Source organism: Pagrus major, chromosome 9, assembly GCF_040436345.1.
Source record: "Pagrus major chromosome 9, Pma_NU_1.0".
Classification (NCBI taxonomy): domain Eukaryota; kingdom Metazoa; phylum Chordata; class Actinopteri; order Spariformes; family Sparidae; genus Pagrus; species Pagrus major.
In genome coordinates, this window is record NC_133223.1 from 9,705,995 (window position 1) to 9,725,403 (window position 19,409).

Sequence of the window (19,409 nt, forward strand, 5' to 3'; positions counted from 1 at the left end):
CACCAATCAAAGAGAAGAAGTTAGATAAAAAGCCATCGGTCCGATGACTGATGAAAATAAATGACAACGTCTGCTGCCTGTTTTCATTCACCTAGTAGCAGCAGCCACAAATAATAATAAACTGATTCTAGTTTGGCACATAGCATCATTAAACAAATATGTACAATACATACAGTGGGTGTGTGGTCAAAGGGGAACAAAATAGATCTGACTTCAAAACTCAGAGATTCTAATGAGGAAATGATGTGTGTAAAGTTTGGAAGTGTGTTTACTTTCACTCAGTCTCATGTCCAACCTGAATCTAAAAACGTGGCCTTCTATCCATCAGAAGAACAGATCTTTTAAACAGCTCTCCACAGCTGAGAGTTAACACCACAACTTCTTGATGTCTTTAACTTTTTATGCAGTCACTCATTTTTCAATGTAATCAACACAGCTGAAGTATCATAATTATTTATGTGGTCAGATTTTCCATTGCTAAACAGTGATATATGACTGATAGCTCACTGCACCAGCACTGGAATTACTGTTTGTTTGGTGAGCAGGTAACATACATGAGCTGGATTCAAATCACTACATACTTGATCACCATGAGCCCTATTTTTACTTGTATAACACTTTTATAAACCAAAATTACCAAAAATACTTCATTATTATTTATTCTGTTTGGTTGTTTTTTAACATACTACATACATACAACATATTTCATTACAAAAACATGTAAAATCAGGGTTTGTACAGCATTTTGAGAGTAAAAATCAAGCACTTTTCAACCATATTCAAGGTACCTAAACCAAAAATGTCTCAACAATCGAAGCCTTAATCAAATATAAATTTTTACCATGAAAAATAGAGTTTGCAGATTTCCTTTTTATCCACAGAAATCAGTGTAGCCTTCATTGTCACTTGCCAGCTGTTGGTGCTATCTTTGATTGCATGTGTCTATCAGGATTATTTAATGCAAGGACACAAACAAATATGACAACAAGGTTGTTTCATTTCAAATTTTTCAAAGATGTCTGGTTTACTTGGTGATTGTGAAACTGAAACAGCAGATGGTGTTGAAAATGAATCATCTTTCAAGGAGTATATTGGAATTCAAACATATACCTGACGTTGAAAACATAATAATAACAATCAAGCATTTTCACAGCTTTAAGACTTCGTACAAACACTGTTACAGGTTTTGATTTTGAGCCCTACAGTCTAAATTAAAAAATTGAATGCAATATTGTTACCCAGTGATGGTCAGAGACTGAAAGAAGTTCATACCTATCCCTACTAACCACGTTTCCACAAATGACCTGCGGCTGATTGTTAAAGTTGAATTTCATTTAACTATCAACTGTTGCACCATAGAGAGACGAATCAATCCCTCCGCTGACTCACAGTCCGTGTAATCAACACCAATAATTCAACAGCTCTGTTTACATACACTTTCATCTGTGCTGCAAACAGCTTCATTGATTAACAGTGGGAGTTATGGGCTCATTTCCCTGATTACGGCTTTAAGAAAACAGTGGGCCTGCCTGGAAGTGCTGATTGGGCCTCGGCTTGCGATAAACATGTATGGGTCAGAGCAGGAGTGAATCCTGGGCTTTTGCAGACTCCACACTTTGTCTTCGTGGTGCAGCTCCCTATCCATCAGTGGAGGTAAAGTGGATGTTTTATTAGCATCTATTTCCCTCACTCTATCACAGCGCTGCTGGCTTCAGATCGTATATTAAAAGAAAGGAGATGAAATGAGGTGAGTGAGACACCCCTTTACCTCAATTAAAACCTCATACGTTCTTTATAAGAACTTTGTTTGTTATTATTAATCATTAACAGTCAGGCCGGACACACTGAAGTGCATCATGCAAATACACAGTGACCAGAGCTATTCCACTGTGAGGAACATTCAAAGGTGCTGGTTTTTAATCTTGTTTGTCAGGTAGCAGAGGCACCAAGGCTATTAAACTGAGCATGAATTGATTTCCATGCTTTATGAATTAAAGTACCCTTTGTTCACAACTGTCTTTTGAGTTATGTTAAGCTACAAGTTAATTTAATCCTGAAACAGATGGCTGTAACAAATGGTCCCATTTATATTTAAGTTGCAGGGGTGTTAAAAAAAAGGACTCTATGTATTCATGAGCTATTAGCCACCAGGTGCCAGACCATAAGAGCAAGTATCCAAGAGAAAGCTACAAAAACGGTGGACACAAAGAACTCAAATACAGTGAGGAGAAATACCAAGCAGACAAAGCTTGTTTCAAGTACAAGCGAAAGTCTGCAAACTGAAGTGAGCCCAGCCAGTCAGCCATGAACTTAGGAGGTGCGGCCAACTTTTCTGTCCTACTCCGACAGTGGGATGTGCAGCAGAGTCAAGTTTGTGATGTTTGTACCTTGTCTTAGAGCTGCCATATTTTTGTAAACAACAGCACCCGTGTAATGCACTGCAGAAGGTTTAATGTTTTGTTTTTGTAATCTATCATACAGAAACTGGGATTGAAAAGTTGAGCCTAATTTTGAAAGTGATTCCTACATTAAAAAGGGAATTTAGGTTTATATCAGCGCTCGTAATAAATTATGCACATTGAGATGCATCAGGATGCATTAAGAATCGTTGTGCATTGAAATAGTTGGCAGGTGAATTGTAATCGAATCAAAGTCCTACTTTCTGCCAATGTAAATAAGTTTATGTGTTAAAAAAATAACTCCAGAGATCTGCAGTGCTGACTTTAAGTTTTGAATCATTTTCTATCTAATAAACAAGCCATGCTGGTTTCTGCAGCGGGCCCAAACCAGCCTAGTAAGCTGATCCTTGGAGACTCAGTGCTCAGAGTAGTTTTGTAAAATCGTACATTTGCGTTTGTTACTGTTACTCCTCTCATTTCACTTCTGGTGCCATCCTGGGCGGTAGCCTGCCAGAGTTGCTCTTCATCATATAGTTGTTTTTTCCACTTTTTTCTATATTTTCGTATTTGTTTCGAATGTCTTTCAGGATTCATAAAGTTCTATCTTATCTTATATTCAGTGCTGCAAGCAGTCAGGAGCAGGTGGCTGCTGCTTCTGGTGACTTTTAGCTGGGAAGGAAGGGTCAACTCTGAATGTTGTGTTTCCAAACAATAACTAACAATTCCTGCATAGTATACCTATTACTATGCAAAAAAAGTCAGTTAATCTTCTTTACCTTCATGTCCATCAGTGCTACCCAACTCTTATGGCCTGTAGCCACAAGCCAAAAAAGTTGTAATTTAAAGAGAGCAATATCTGCTGATTTGTGATCCATGTTGCATGAATCTTTGAGTTGTGAGCAGTTCAGCTGAAGCGTGTTTTGAATAAATTGTACAGAAACTATTCTGCATTTTGTGCATTCATTTTCTCATTTCCTGTCTGGTAGTGACAATCTCCTTCACATGTCAGTTTCAGCTGCAAATAAGGTCTGCAGATGTAAATGAGGGGTTACAGTTTATGCTTATTTTCTAATTTGATGCCTCAGCAGCTCCATCGAGTTTTCATCGAGCTGGGTCTTATTAGTGTAATAATCAGACTGAATTGCCATTTCGCTTTCACTTAAAATGTTGAGAAAATCTGAGGTGTTGGGGGTAATTCAGAGTTCTGGAACAAGGGGAGGGTAGCATTGCATTTCTGTTCCCATTTGAAGAGACTTCAAACTATATTCAATAGTCACACAATGTGAAAGTGACAAAAAACATGAATAGGAAGGCTGCATGCAGATAATTCTGGTCAATGAGAGTTTCTTGGAGATGAGAGGATGGAGGTGGACTACAGTATCTTACATTACCTTTTCACCTCAAAGCCATATTAAATAATAACGAAATGTTACAGTCACACGATAAAAACAGCTCAGTATAAAGTATCTTACCTGGCCATCGCTACTCCAAACACACATCCACCAACAGTCGACCAGAAACCAATCCATCCTGCATCCACCTGGGGAGAGAAGAGAAGAGAAGAGAAGAGAAGAGAAGAGAAGAGAAGAGAAGAGAAGAGAAGAGAAGAGAAGGTTATTCAGTGTTCAGAATGCAGTCCATGACTGTGGGGACAAAGATAGACAGAGAGCAGGTACTAAGTGTCTGAAGTCTACGGAGGCCTGTCAATCACTGTGTCTGGTAAATTGCCTGGCAGCATTGCTACAAGAGCAGCTGTGTGTGTGTATGTGTGAGTGTAAGATTGTTGTCCTGTCTGAGTTACACGGATGAAGGCCGACGCATACACTCGGCTTTAAAGTCAGGAGGAAGGACGTTATGGCCACGGGACTGCAGCAGAATCAGTATGAGGGAAGTGCAGCACACACACACACACACACACACACACACACACACACACACACACACGCCAATATTGCTAACAGGGCACTACATTTCTCCACTATCCAAGAGGGGACTTGCATCCTTCAGCGACGTCTACCTATCATAGAGAACACACACACACACACACATACATACACATACACACACACACACACACACACACACACACAAACACCTGTACAGACTGTATCCACGCATCAAGTCTTGCAGCGTCCGGCCCTAACACATGCTACAGTAACCAGGAACCATCCATCATGCCTGTAACTAGACAGAGACGCAGCAGCAGAGCGTGAGACAACATTTAAACCAATCAGGCGGCAGCGTGCGTGTCGTCTATCTTAGAGGAAGCAGAGGGGCTCACTTTGGAAAAAGCCTGGTAGCCTGGTAGCCCTAAACTGGGGGATGGTAACAGTAATCAAATTAATAACAGGAAGTTATTTTTTTATTTTTTTTACCAGAACGAAGAATCTCTCATTTTCAAAAAATTCATATCTCCACTGGTTTTCACTTTCTCGCAACCAAATGTTGGTTCTGTGTCGTTTTTATGTGGTTCTGTCACATCTAGAAGTTATTTGGTCCTGAATGAAATGAGTGCCACAGATCTTGTTAAATATAACTCCGAAGCTGAAAAACACACTTTTTGGGTTATTTTCCCAAGAAGGATTATTCTAATTTCCTTGAAACTTTTGTATGTGAAAGTGATTATATTCATTGTATATAAAATATCTTTTAAAAATCAAAGATTTTTTATTACTCCGTCCTTGTTTATGATTTTTTTCTTTAACTACTTTATATACTGGTCGGTAGCAATAATATAATTCTCTTTTTCTCTCCTATCAATTCTTATTTTGTATTAATAGTCATGCAATAGTCAGTTGTTTTTTTTCTTTTTCATGAAGCTGCATCTTATTTATGAAAGGTTCAATATACATACATTTTATAATTATTTGCATTAACTGGTAACTAATCTCAAATAAATCGTTAAGAGTCCAATATTAGCTTGGGTAAAATGTCCAATATAAGCTCCCATATTGTAGTGGAAGAGAAGTATAAAGAAGCATAAAATGTAAATACTTGAAACAGTACTTGAGTAAATGTACTTTCCACCACTGTAGGAATGCTGTCTAGTATCTAATCACAGCTAGTGGCATTTTGTTGATACCCAAAGTTTAGGATAATTATTAAAAAATATTGTTTTCATGACAAGAAAACAGAAAGGCTTTGATTTTCTTTCTCTTTAGAGAAAGCAAAGAAACTTGGTGACAGAAAGAGAAAAGGATGGAGAAAGAAACATAAAGGTGTAGGGATGACACAGCAGTTGCCACTTGACCTGATAAAGAAATTAACACAACAGAAATAGGCAGTTTTCTTTGACAGAAGCACATCTCAGTGATCGCAATGGCATCCTTGTTGCAATTGTGAACCGTGGATTGTGCAGTCAGTCAGTCCTTCCTGCAGTTACAATAGTTTGGCAGCATACTTTCCACTGTGTTTGTATTCAGGAGGAGTCAAGACCAGGACAAGAGTCAAAAGGGTTGTGATAGATGATAGTATACAGTCCTGGGGGGTTGATCCATGCTGAAGATAAGGACTTTGATTATTGGAATAAAATGGCTTATAAGAAGTGATTAAGGGCAATTCGTACTGTGTCAAAGTACGTTGACCCGTGGGTACCCGACCCGTTGCAGGACTCTGGATGAGGGAGTTTGTGAAAAAACAGATGGCGGAGGAAGACGAAGACGAAGACGAAGAAAGATGAAAAGAAGGAGGAGGGGAAGGAGTAAGGTTGAGGTAGACACAAAATCAGTGTGTGGCACCCAGGCGAGAATGTCTCTGAGTGCCACTGAAGGTGTTTGGTTCCCATCAATCTTCCTGAGGCAATAACTCACATTCCACCAAATCCAACCATATGGAAGATGAGATGGCGAGGGAGCAGACTCTAAAGCAGGATCTGATGCTTTTTGCTTAATCATACTCTGCAGCGACCTGTCAGGGCAGTCTATAATGAAGAAAAGTGGACGATCAAACTTATTAAATGTAAAATGTATTCTGGCTCAGTAAGTGATGAATGTCAAAACGTCATTATATTTGATCTAAATTACACTGTGTGTGGGCCAGCCTCCTAAAACACTAAAAGCTCGCTGGACAGGCACCCATTTCTTGTTTGCATGGCCCAAGGCAGCTTGGAGATATAAACCCTCACAGCTTAATCATGACTGCTATATTGTGATTGTGTCAATAAGATGGAGATGACTGGTGTTAGGGCAGGGAAAGCCAGGACTCAACGCTTAACTTGAGGTTGACTTAAGTTAAGTTACTGTTAGTACGACACAGTGTGTACGGAGCGCTCACACTCAAACAAACTGGACTTTGGGGGTCACACGTACTTTGACACAGTACGAATTGCCCTTAATCACTTCTTATAAGCCATTTTATTCCAATAATCAAAGTCCTTATCTTCAGCATGGATCAATCTTCCACTTCTGAAAAATCTCAATGACAAATGAACTATGTAATGCACCTGTTCTCATTATAGCGATGCTAAGCTCTAACACATTCCCCCAGCAGAGCTCAGACAGTAGCCACTCAACCCCCCAGGACTGTATACTATCATCTATCACCACCCTTTTGACTCTTGTCCTGGTCTTGACTCCTCCTGAATACAAACACAGTGGAGAGTATGCTGCCAAACTATTGTAACTGCAGGAAGGACTGACTGACTGCACAATCCACGGTTCACAATTGCAACAAGGATGCCATTGCGATCACTGAGATGTGCTTCTGTCAAAGAAAACTGCCCATTTCTGTTGTGTTAATTTCTTTATCAGGTCAAGCGGCAACTGCTGTGTCTGCAGCAGAGTCCTGCAACGGGTCGGGTACCCGCAAAAACAGTTTCTGACGGTTAAAAAATATATTCGTATAAATTAACGGGTACGGGCACGGGCGGAACTGAACTAACACGGGCGGGGCGGTGGGTAACTATTTTCATCATTTTATTGTGAAAAGCAGTGACTTGACACTTGCGTGACGCTTGACTAGTTCCGGCTAAATAAACAACGTCACGGCCATTGTCACTGAGCCGCCCGCACCGGTTAGCTGCTGAGCGAAATGGAGGACATAAAATTGAAGTTGGCGAGTGGAGAATATGAAATTGTGGACAATACATCATCAAGGGCCAAGTCGGACATCTGGGAAAAGTTTGGTTTGCTTCAAGACCAAGAAAATAACGTAGTTAGTGGCTACGCTGTCTGCAAGACGTGCAAAAAAGTTTTAGCTTTCGAGCCCCGCAAGCTAGGTACTTCGTCGCTGAGAAAACACACAGAGACTTGTTGTGGGAAAGCCACTGCTGGGTCAATTGAGAGATTCATTTCCAAAAGCAAAAATGAGGTCTGGCTGTGGTATGTTTTTCTTTTTTCCTTTTGCACAACGCACTTGTACGGACTGGTGTATGATTTTATTTTGAAGATTCAAAATGGAAGATGTTTATATGCAATGCCGCTGAATTGATGTTGTCTGTAGCCTTTATCACAAAGGTAAACATAAAGCGGTTAAAATTGAGTGAATTGTGTCTGTGCTGTTTATGTAATGACGGATAACGGGTCAGGTAACGGGTGTCTTTATTGACGGGCGGGTCGGGTCTGGATTAGATTTAGATATAATCACGGATAGCGGGTCGGGTAACGGGTCCCTTTATTGACGGGCGGGGCGGGTGCGGGTTTCCAAAATTGGACCCGTGCAGGACTCTGGTCTGCAGGGCTGATGTCAATGAGAGGCAATACTTCCAACGGCTGCTAAAGGCTCATGTGGACATAATATAACTGGGTGGAAGTGAACTCCTTCACCTGGGGCAGCAACTCACTCCCTGGCCACCTACAAAGTGAAAATCCACCAGAGTATCATTGCCTTGACTTGTGAGGGCCGTTTGTCATCTGAACATCTTTACATTCAGCTACAAGCTGCCCAGCGTGCGCTAGATGCCAGCAGAACTAAATCATCAGCAAAAAGCAGAGATGAAGAACCCGATTAATCAACCATACACTCCTCTACTCCTCTGCTTTATTACACATTCTTTACATGAAAATCAAAAACAAAAAGGTACAACCCATGGGTGCTCCAATAGCCACTGAGAAGCTCTCTCTCTCTATATAAGGAGAGACCTAAGACCCCACGTTCCTATAGCAGCCCTACAAGACACCCTATGGGACATGAACACAGGTCAACAAAGCACATGTAGATCCGATGTGAAAACTCTTACAACTCCCTATATATTTTAGCTAGAAGAAGCTGGTGCACTGATCCACAGCCAGAATAAAATGCACAGAGCTGATCATGAATCTTAGGGTTGACCATCGACTTTAGCTTCCATTTCCTGCACAAAGGCATAAGTTTTCCCACAGAGTATGAGCAATGTCATACCCGGAGAATCAGAGCTGAAAAAAGGAAACTATAGCTGTGTCCTAATTCAGGGGCTGCATCACTGCAACAAGGCTGTCCCATTTCAAAATATACATTGCGCGCTGCTGATGGTTGCATTTGTTTTTCTAAAAGACAACTATGGGGGACACATGAAGTGAAATAGCAGCCGAATATTAGAGGTGTGAATCTTCACTGGACTTCGAATGCAAAACGATTCTCGATGCATCGCAACGTTAGCTTCAGGTGAAAATGGCTAAAGTCTCATACATTTCGTGCCTCCCAGCAAGTTCATAAAATCCAACGTGCCCCGAGATTTGTCCATTTTAAAAAATACTCAGAGTTTTTTTTTTTATTCACTGTCAGATGATCTCTGCCTCTCTCCGACACACCTCCTACATAAGTAACGTTAGCCTAATGTCTGCTCACAATTCAAAGCATGGGAGCAACATCGCGACGTAACTTTAATGTCCAGCTGAGGCCAGACAATCAACAATCAGCATAAGCTGCAGACTCTCCATTATGCTCTGTCTCTCTTCCACATCTTCCACATCTGCAGCTCGATGCATCTTGTAATCAAGAAATGTCCACACCTCTACTGAATATACTGTTAAATGTAAGTATGGGGACACTTGAATAGCTAAGTATACAATTATTACAAAAAAACAACAAAAACAAGGGACCCCAATACTGTCAAGGCTGTTAGGCAACAGAAGTGGTGCTTTGTGATGCAAGAGTGGAGCTGGTGACGTTATATAGGAAATTCCCCATAGACCAGATTGTCGCATTTAACAATGCTCAGTTCGGCCTTCATGGTGTAGGAAGGCCACGCCTTCGTAGGATGCAGCCCCTGCATCGAGACACAGCTTATGACCCCAATCTGTCAGTCTATTGGCACTGTCCATGACCTCAAGAGGGGGCCTCAATTTGCTTAATTGAGGCTAGGTCACTCCAATACAATGGCAGCAAGTAAACACACCCCAAAGGTGCCTGAATCTGTACTCTATACCACTCTTGCTTTTCTTCCGGTGTCCCTCCCTCTTGTTTGCCCTGCACTCGAAACGAGCTGTGGTTTTAAAAGCTAGTTTGGGGTTCAACAATAGACTTCGACATCCAGCAATAGCAGTTGCTTTACACCACAGCTTCCTCTAGGATCCACCCTATTTCCTTTATACCCATTTTCAAATCAGAGGCAAGAGTTCAACTCAACTTAACTCAAACTGTCCCTTCAGAAGCCTGTGCTGATAGTAGGTCACTATGTTTACAGTACATTTTGCTGGTTGCTGAAATGTCATTTATGTTCATACAAGACTTGCATTTATGAAACCATGAAATATAACACTAGTTGGAAATCCACATGCATGTACCTTAAGAACGCCTTAAGAACTTCATACAGTTTCAGCGTCACCTGAACTCTGCAAAGTTTCCTCGTCTGGTTTCAGTCAGATCTCCACTTCACCTCCTGCTGCATCGTTTGCCAGCCTGCTGATCGTTGCGTGTCACTGCCCCTCTGTCTTTCATTTACTCGCTCAATCCTTGCCAGTTGTTTAACACCCCAATTTCCTGGTCATATTTAGAAAACTCCTTAAGTCTCAGCATGACAGCCGTAACCAGAAGAGCTGGCTCGGTGCAGGAACAGTTTTTATATCAGCATAACTATGTGAATCAGGATGTTTCACTACTCCAAAAGTTTTAAGACCCTCTGCGATGGAATGGGCACAAGTTTATTTTCCAGACCATTTTTAGACAGCAGATAGCAACATTTGTCTCATCTGATGAAAACGGCCCCACAGCAGCCACTGTCACCTCTCAATCAGAATGCACGGCTGACAGAAGCATTGATGTCTTTGGTGAAGAAGCCCGAAGAAACAGCTAAAAGAAAAATGCTGACAAAGATCAACAGAGGGTGGAGAAGAGAGAAGAGATGGAGCAAGATCTAGAAACAGACTAAGGTGAAATGACTGCAAAGCTGTCAGACGTATGCACTTTAGAAGACAGAAAACGGCATTTGACATCTGCAGTACAGAGGTCATTGTTAGAAATGAGTTTGGGCTGATGCAGCACAGAGGGAAAGGAGATGGAGAGAGAGAAAGACACCTCCAGAAGTTGGCAGAAACATGCAACTTGGATAGACAGTGGGAAAAAACTAAGGTGGCTGGAAGAGGGATGTATTTCATCAGATCCTGATGTGGTCTGTGAGCACAAATTAAGAAAATGCAAGAGGATGTACATAAGAGATAGGGGTGTAAATCGGAAGTTTCATCACAATACAATATTATATTGATTCTTTGGACAACTACACAATATTTGCTGATGTTGCAAAGTCTGCCACGATATAATTTCGATTCGATTCGATACAGGGGCCTGCAATCAAAAGATGATATCATATGCCCATTTAACACAATCAGTTACAGTTACAGAGCAACTAAAATATGATTTGACAGTTTTATTACTGAACTCTTCAGTGGAAATATTATATTATCAATGGTTCCAGACATTTAAATAGAAAACAATCTATTCTTTTTAATAAAAAGAAAAAAAATAGACCTTCTGTTCACAAGAAAGTGCCACATTTCTTAAAAGTACGTGTTTCAGTTAACTTAAAGAGCCCTTGATTAACTTTCAATTATTAACATAAACCATGAACAGCTATGCTTCATTACTTCAATTTTCACATCCTATAAAACAAAACAGCAAGGAGTTGTGCGTGGATGGAAACAGTGGCCATGACGTGCCATGGGAATTTAAAAAATATTGGCGTATCTTAACAATGGTGGTGATATGAATCGATGTTTTCACTAAGGTACACTTTGCATCATATCAGACTGACACAGAGCTGCACACACAGAACAACACTGGTAGCTGTAAAACGCAGCAGTTATCACCAAAGGTGAGAAGTGCTTAGGTATTAAGGTTGGGCCGGGCTGTGGCTGACAGTCATAGACTACTGAGCCCTGTACCAATCCTCACACTGTGATTTAAAAGGCCCCCTAGCGAGCAGGAAAACGTTTGTGTGTCCTCTCTATTATTTTCTTTATTATTTTCTTATTACACCTGCCCAGTTATAGGCCTTTCAGATTTGCGGTTTGCACCACGCTTGCAGCAGGGTTCAGCGCAGCATTGCTGCACAAGTGCATCGAGCCGTCTGCTGGGCGGTGCATGCTGCTTTGCTTGGCATAGAGAAAACCATCGGGGCGTGGCAAAAGCCATTGGAAATGATAATTTTCAGAGTGCAGAGGTGCTGTTGTTGCATTAGGCCCATCAAGCCAAGACATCGGTTACATCGGTGGCAGTGGTGCTTCTTTTGTTCTGCTGTTGGTGTGTTTCTCTCAGTCTTGCTGTTGTTATTATCTTTTTTTTTTTTATTAGCCTGGCTTCCTCAGTATAGCTAGCATGCTAACTTTGTTTGAAGCTTCTGAGACTGAACACAGCTAAATAACAGACATGATGTGCAGAGACAAAGAACCTTATAAACCCAGCACGAGATGTGTGTTCTGGCACACATCTCGTGGTGGGTTTAGAAGGTTCGCCAGGGCAGGGATGTGAGCGTTGATCTAGCAGCTTAGGCTCAGGAGGTAGAGAAAACGTTTGTGGTTCGTTCCCCGGATCCCCTGGCCTCATGAGGTGAATGTGTTGTGGTCAGTAGACTGGAAAAGCACTATATAAATGTATCCATTAACTCCAATAAGTCCATTTACTATTTTCTCGGGTCGGTTGGAGGTTGCCATCAGAGCAACAGCGAGAAACAGTAGTGACTACAGTGGTGTGCTAATGAGCAGCTCCTGCCTGATGTCAACCCTATAAAAGGTACAAACATCTCTTTGTGAGTACACCTACATGCAGCCACACATCTGCACCAAAATTAACAAATTACTGGAAAGCATGAGGAAATTAATTGAGAGCATGAAATTGCTCTCTTGCTACATTGTGCCATGGCCTGAGGCTTTTACTGCATACTTTAAATTACCAGAGAAACAGTCAGACTCACAAAACATATTTCAGGGTTGAGAGAAAGATAATAATGTAGTAGTTTGGAAATAGAAAGAGGATCTACACACAGCACATCTTGTGTTTGGCATGCTTATGTTGGTCCCTAAACAGCATCTTCCTGCACTGTTTCTGTATCTGACAGAATTAGAAAAAACTTTTTAAAAAGTGGGTGCTTTTCCTCAGTTTGACTTTAACAACAAAACGTCTCCACGCCCGCAGAAAAGAGAAACATTTCAAAAGTCTTCTGCTGCACTACTACTCCTCCACCTCACCGTGTTTAGATGCACCACGATCTGGTTTCATTTATTTTTTCAGCTCCAAGTTTTGTACCCACGGGACACACTGTAACATGGCTCATCTCATTGCAACACACTTTTATTCTTAACATATTTTTTATCTTCTTAACTAGCATGGATGAAAGGAATGTGGAGGAGAGAAAAATATCTTTCATGAACAAATGAAATCTAAGAACAATTTGGTATGCGCCCTGCTACCTCTTCACTCAGATATACAGATAGAGGTGTGACGAGGACTGTCTCATCCTCCGCTCTCCTCTGTGTGATCTCGTCTCAAGCAGCACCTGTCTGATGATAACCTTGAAAAGACTCTCCCTTTGTCTTACGACTAACTGCTGTGTCGAGACCTGGGAGATGCAAACTACACAAAGCTGCAGAGAACTCCCAGCCCGGCTCAACTCTTTGGTCTGTCTAAGAATAAAGACGGTGAGCAGGAATGCAAATCGTTAAGTGCCATTGATTGGGCCCTTCACAAAAGATTTTCAGAAGCTCAATGAGTAGAAAACAGAGAAAAGATGATTATTTTCCTCCTTTATTATTTTGCTCCTTGACATATGACCAAATCTGTTGCTGTGAGGAGAGGGACAGTGCTTTTGAACTTTAAAGTGTATCCTCAGGAGGGTAAGAGTGAGTTAATAAACCGATCCAGAAAAGTTCAGCTGTCTGAAGCACTTCTACACTGAAATATACTCCTCATGTACAGGAACCTTGGGTTCAATTATCCCTCAACATTTACAGTATTTCAGATCCGCTTTAAAATACAATGCCTACTTTCTATGCCTCGACATGAAGGAGCATCACCTTGGCTTTCAAGAGGCAATACAAGTTTCTGAAAGGTATTTTAAGATGCAACCATGAGACTGAAGATATTTACTGGCTATTCATAACATTCTTTATCTGCTTGGGTGGCACTTGTGGAAAGCCTTTCAAATTGCTGCCACAGTGGAGGTCGTCAGAATGGGAAAATCCAACCTGGCAAGTGGACTGACGAGCTGCTCAGGCTGCTTCGTTTCTATGCAGAAATATAAGATGAGCCTGTATTCATACCAAGTTGCAGCATATAATATACACCGATCAGCCATAACATTATAACCACTGACAGTTGAGGTGAATAACACTGATTATCTTGTTACAGTGGCGCCTGTCAGTGGGTGGGATATATAAGTAGCAAGTGAACATTTTGTCCTCCAAGGTGATGCGTTGGCAGCAAGAAAAATGGGCAAGCATAAGCACCTGAGCGACTTTGACAAGGGCCAAATTGTGATGGCTAGACGACTGAGTCAGAGCGCCACTTTGACACGTACCACCTACCTAAATGTTGTTGCAGACCACGTACACCCTTTCATGGAAACGAGCAGTGGCCTCCTTCAGCATGATAACGCACTCTGCCACACTGCAAACATGGTTCAGGAACGGTTTGTGGAACACACCAATGTTGTTCACTTGGCCTCCAAATTCCCCAGATCTCAATCCAGTCGAGCATCTCTGGGATGCGCTGGACAAACAAGTCTGATCTACGGAGGCCCGACCTCGCAACTTAAAGGACTTAAAGAATCTGCTGCTAATGTCTTGGTGCCAGATACCACTTCACACCTTCAGAGGGTGGGTCAAGGATTTTATGGTGGAAAAAGGGGAACCTACACAATATCAGGCAGGAGGTTATAATGTTAATAGTCACAATAGGACCGCACCATTTAAAGGCCTGTGTCAACATAGCGTTCTGTTCAGTTGTTTCTAATGAGGAGCGAGCATCTGTGAATCAAAAAAACTAATAAAAATAGGACAAAACCAAACAGAACAAAACATCGGCTCATAGACACATATTCACACACGCAGGCAGGAGACTCAGGATTTACACAACCTACAAGAAACAGTAACAAATAGCTATAAGGCAGGATTCACTCGACATAAACCCTCTTGTAAAAATAGCAGATATATCTAAACCAATATATGACATAACGGGCTCCCATAGTTTGTGAAATATATTGCCTCTGTCATGTAACATACATGTCAAATAGTCCAATGATATATGTTCAAGTGTAATCTTATTTATTTGGATGGAACTCATTATCCAGTTCAAAAGAATGCATTTTTTCACATTGTTTTTTACAAAACCAGACTCAGTGATTGTTGGAACTTTGAAAAGACTAACAAAGACGCTTTTGGTGAGTTTAATTTTATTTCTGGCAAGTTTGAATTAAGTGTGTTTTCTGATGACTTAACAAGGCAATTCAGCTCATCTTAGACAAAGGGATAAACTTGAATCCAGAAGGTGTAAGATTGTAGCTTTCATTCTGACAAAATAAAAGGAGAAAGAATATTTCCTTTTTGTGGATTTTGTGAGTTCAGGCCCTGTTCAGACCTTGTATTATCCTCCATCCCGAATGATCCCATCACACTTGGAAAGCTCTCAGTACAGGTGTGAACACCTCCAATACGCATTGAGGACAAATATGAGATCCAAACACTCAGGCCACATTCAGAGGTGGTCTGGGCCACATGTGACCACATTCTTTAAACAGTGTGTATACAAATGAGTCCTGGGCCACACTGAAGGACCGCCTACTCAACTGATGTGCTCTGTGAAACATCATGAAGAAGCCACACAAACAGGCAGAATGGATTACACACTGTCTCATCTCCATGTGCTTCACTGTAATGGAAATTACAAGTATGGGCTCTCTCAACCTGCCGATGTTAGCAGCAGATGTTTGTGAACACACTGTCTGTTTCAATTGATCCAACCACTGAACTAGTAACAACAATATCACCTGGAGAAGTAAGTTCGGATCACAAGTATGGATGTTGGTACCAGGTCTGATCAAGGCTCTAAGAGAGTTTGTTGAAGCTTGTGAACTTGCACACATCTGCAAGTAGGATCGTGTGTGTGTGTTTGTGTGTGTTTGCTGCCTACCTGGCTGACTTTGGCAGGTGTAAGGACCATGTCGAGGACCCCGGACCAGCCAGCAATCACTCCTGTGGGGACTGCGTAGGCCAGAGCTATCATCAGGAACCGCAGGTTACTAAAGGGGACGAAAACACATTAGGGATTCAAGACTGCACTCACAAAAAACATCTTACAAGCTAATTGTTTGCGTGTCGAGTCTGGCTGAAGTATGAATATGGATGAATTCTTTGACCCGGTGTGTCTATGCAAGACTAGATGCATAATGTGTCATGATGTCCTAAATAATATGCTGGACATAAAGTTCTGTGAAAAGACTGTGGGTGGTCATGTTGTCACCCCCTGGTTTATTTATATTCTACTCCCACTTACATACTGTATGTTGGTTCATCATTTCTCGGGGCAGGCTCTACTGCTGTGGACTTTATGTCTTACATAACTCAATCAATTATCATGGGGACCAATGTAAAGTTCACATTGCATCAGTCATTACATGCAGCAGTTGGGCTCAAATCAATAACTAAATGGGCAGACTTCTATATGGATTTGATGAGGCATTCAATGACATCCTGTTTTCCCTCCATCAATGATTCCATCGTGTGGAATTTTTCAAGTGCCTCATTACATCAAAAGGGCAATGTGGTATTTATAGATGCAGCTCTATAACTGGTCAGCATTTGATTCTAATCAGAGGATACACTCCCCCAAAGAGTCATGAAGGGTTTCATAGTTATAATCTTAAAACAAAATGTCACCAATTAGATGATGTGCATGAGGCCTCCTCCAGGTACAACCTACATCCTTACAGCACCGGCCTGGGACCAAACAGTGAAAGCAGCATAATGGAACGTCTCCTTCCCCTTCTGTTCACTGGTGTTTGGAGGCCCATGTCTTTTCACCAGTATGTGTCACACGGCTCTGGCTCATCTCCCTGCGCTGTCACAGTAAAGATCGATCTTTGTGCAGAGCGTATTAACAGAGAGAAGAGGTCGACCAATAGTGGATTTTTAAAGGCCGATATAATAATGATAGTTTAGAGAAGGAAAAAGCTGATAGCTGATTAATCGGCCGATTTTAAATGTTTTCAGTTATATTTTCTCTTTGTCTACATTGAAAAACGTGACATTAATTAAAGTCTGTCGTGCATGTATAGCAGCTGCCTTTCTGACGTACAGCAGTTACCTGTCTGTGACAATTTGTTTACTTTAGATTAAGATATTTTCAGTAGAAGTGGCCTTAAATGATGAGAATTGACTCAGTGCATCCTCCATGCAAAATGTTGACGTACTCCCCCATGGTGGATGAAGGCTGCGCAGCCATCGGCAACTATCGGTGCCAATTTCAGCCAATAACAATAGTTTGTAAAAGGTCCTATCAGTCAACCTCTAACAGAGAGATAAGCAGCGATCTGAGCACAGTGACCAGAGCTGCCAGAATAAAGCTCAGAGGTATCACAGAGGTCAACATGCACCCAAAAACTGAACAATGCACTTAAAAAGCTACAGATTTAAATGACTATTTAAAATACTCTAAAAGCTTCACACGGTCCTGTGAAGCTCAACAGATTACAGCAATGGCAACTACCACTACTGCTGCCTCTGTCAGTATCAGGCATATTTAAAATGTAGAATGCAGAAGATGCTCAATGTAGGGATGCAAGATGTATATGGGACTTTAAATCATTTGGCCTGATAATGAGAAATGTATATGATGTCAATGTCAAAAATATAGCAGATAAACACAGGTGATAATGAGAAGCAAAATTGCTTTAATTGACTTTCATTGAGTGTAGCATCTACACACTCCAATACAATAGGTGGCGGTATGCACCTTTAAAGTTGGTTCCCAATGTGCATCCCTATGTAAATCTTTAGATCTGGGTTACATGCCATTGACATTGCTGTTTAACAGAATAGTCATCACCATCTGGTATCATTTCATACATTTCAGTGAAAATAGATGCTCTTCTTAGTGTAACAATGATCCTTTGCTGTGTTCCCTACAACTATTTTTAATTATAGATATTTCTATTGATTATTCTATCAAACTTTTAAACTAGAAAATAGTCAACTAGAATTACTGGCTCATGGTTATCTGCCTCTGTGCACGAGTCATGTTGCTGTACCAGAGCTGTGGCGTTGAGTAATGGCCAGAACATTTTCGCAGAACATTATGACGTCACAGTGAAGTTGACCTCTGACCTTTTGGGTATAAAATGTCATCCCTTTCTCTTTTTTAACCTGTTGAGTAATGAGTAATGGCCCAACATTTGTTTTGTTGAGGTATCAGTGACTGCCAACTTCTAATCAGTTCATCCCTGAGTCATAGTGGACGTGAAAGTAATTCTCTTCGGGCGTTCTTGAGATATCGAGTTGACAGAAATGGGATGGACGGATAGAGTACCTGAAAACAAATACATGGGTTGTCACAATTCTCTACACCCCAAGGTGAAAGTGCTTGTTTTACCTGACCAGCAGTTTTAACCAAAATACATTTTAAGGCAGCGAGAGCTCATGATTGAGAAGCTAAAACCAGAGCTCACCTTTAACATGTAATAAAAGACTATCAATTATCAAAACTTTAGCCGATCACTTTTCTGTTCATTCACCAGTTGATAGAAGAGCTTATCTTTTCAATACAAACTGAGCGTATCATCAACTGATGGCTGCCTATCAAGTTATCAACTGATCCTAAATTGTACAAATAAGAGATCTCCCAGCTGTGATGAACCGCTTTAGGCTACAGATACTGTGCTGTCCAGCCTGATACGAGCCGTCTGCTAATATCTCATCAGCTCACAGTGTGCTGTGAACAACAGGGAATAAAGACACCTCCATATGCCTTGTTATGTATGCACACACAGAGCTCATCTCTTTAGGGTATATGGCACACCTCCAATCACACGCAACCCAATTACAATCACTCAGGACACCCGTGCTAATCTCCTTCGCCCAATGAGGTGGCATGCTGATTTAAATCAGTGCCACCCCCTCAACCCTAACAATATGATTAGAATCACTGGGCGGCTGACAAATGAGGCAGGGCTGGCAGAGCAGGCAGCACATTCATACATGGTTCTCTCGCTCTTCTCTTTTTGTTTATGGACGCTGTTTAACCCCTGCATTTATTCTCCCTCTGCCTCATTTATTTTGATGCAGGCAGCATCCTAAGCAGTATCATGCAGGGACATCTGGATAACACTCTGGGCACTTCTGAAACCCTGCTAGGCTTCAAATGGCCAGCACAACGACAGATAAAGTCTTTGAGATTGGGTGCTTGTCCTAAGACGTGCAACCTGAACAGCAGAAGCACTGTGGCTGTAAACATACGCACTCCCCTTCCCTTTCCTGACACTAGTGCACTTCACACAATGAATCCCTTTCATTTGCAGAATGCTTTGAACCCACAGAAAAACAAACACAGACTGTTTCCCTGCTGCAGGCCTGTCGTGTCCTAAGCAGTATGAAGCTACTTGGCCTTGGGGAG

At 41.4% G+C, this 19,409-nt stretch overlaps 1 protein-coding gene across 1 annotated transcript in view; it reads right to left on the bottom strand.

Moving 5' to 3' along the window:
• The window catches only part of slc49a4 (solute carrier family 49 member 4), a 61,851-nt gene that overhangs the window by 20,257 nt on the left and 22,185 nt on the right, over window positions 1-19,409 (bottom strand). The window contains exons 5-6 of the mRNA XM_073473278.1: window positions 15,933-16,041; window positions 3,872-3,939 (exon numbers count right to left, since the gene is read on the bottom strand). Coding sequence (XP_073329379.1) covers window positions 3,872-3,939; window positions 15,933-16,041 — 177 coding nt within the window. The remainder of the gene's footprint in view (window positions 1-3,871; window positions 3,940-15,932; window positions 16,042-19,409) is intronic.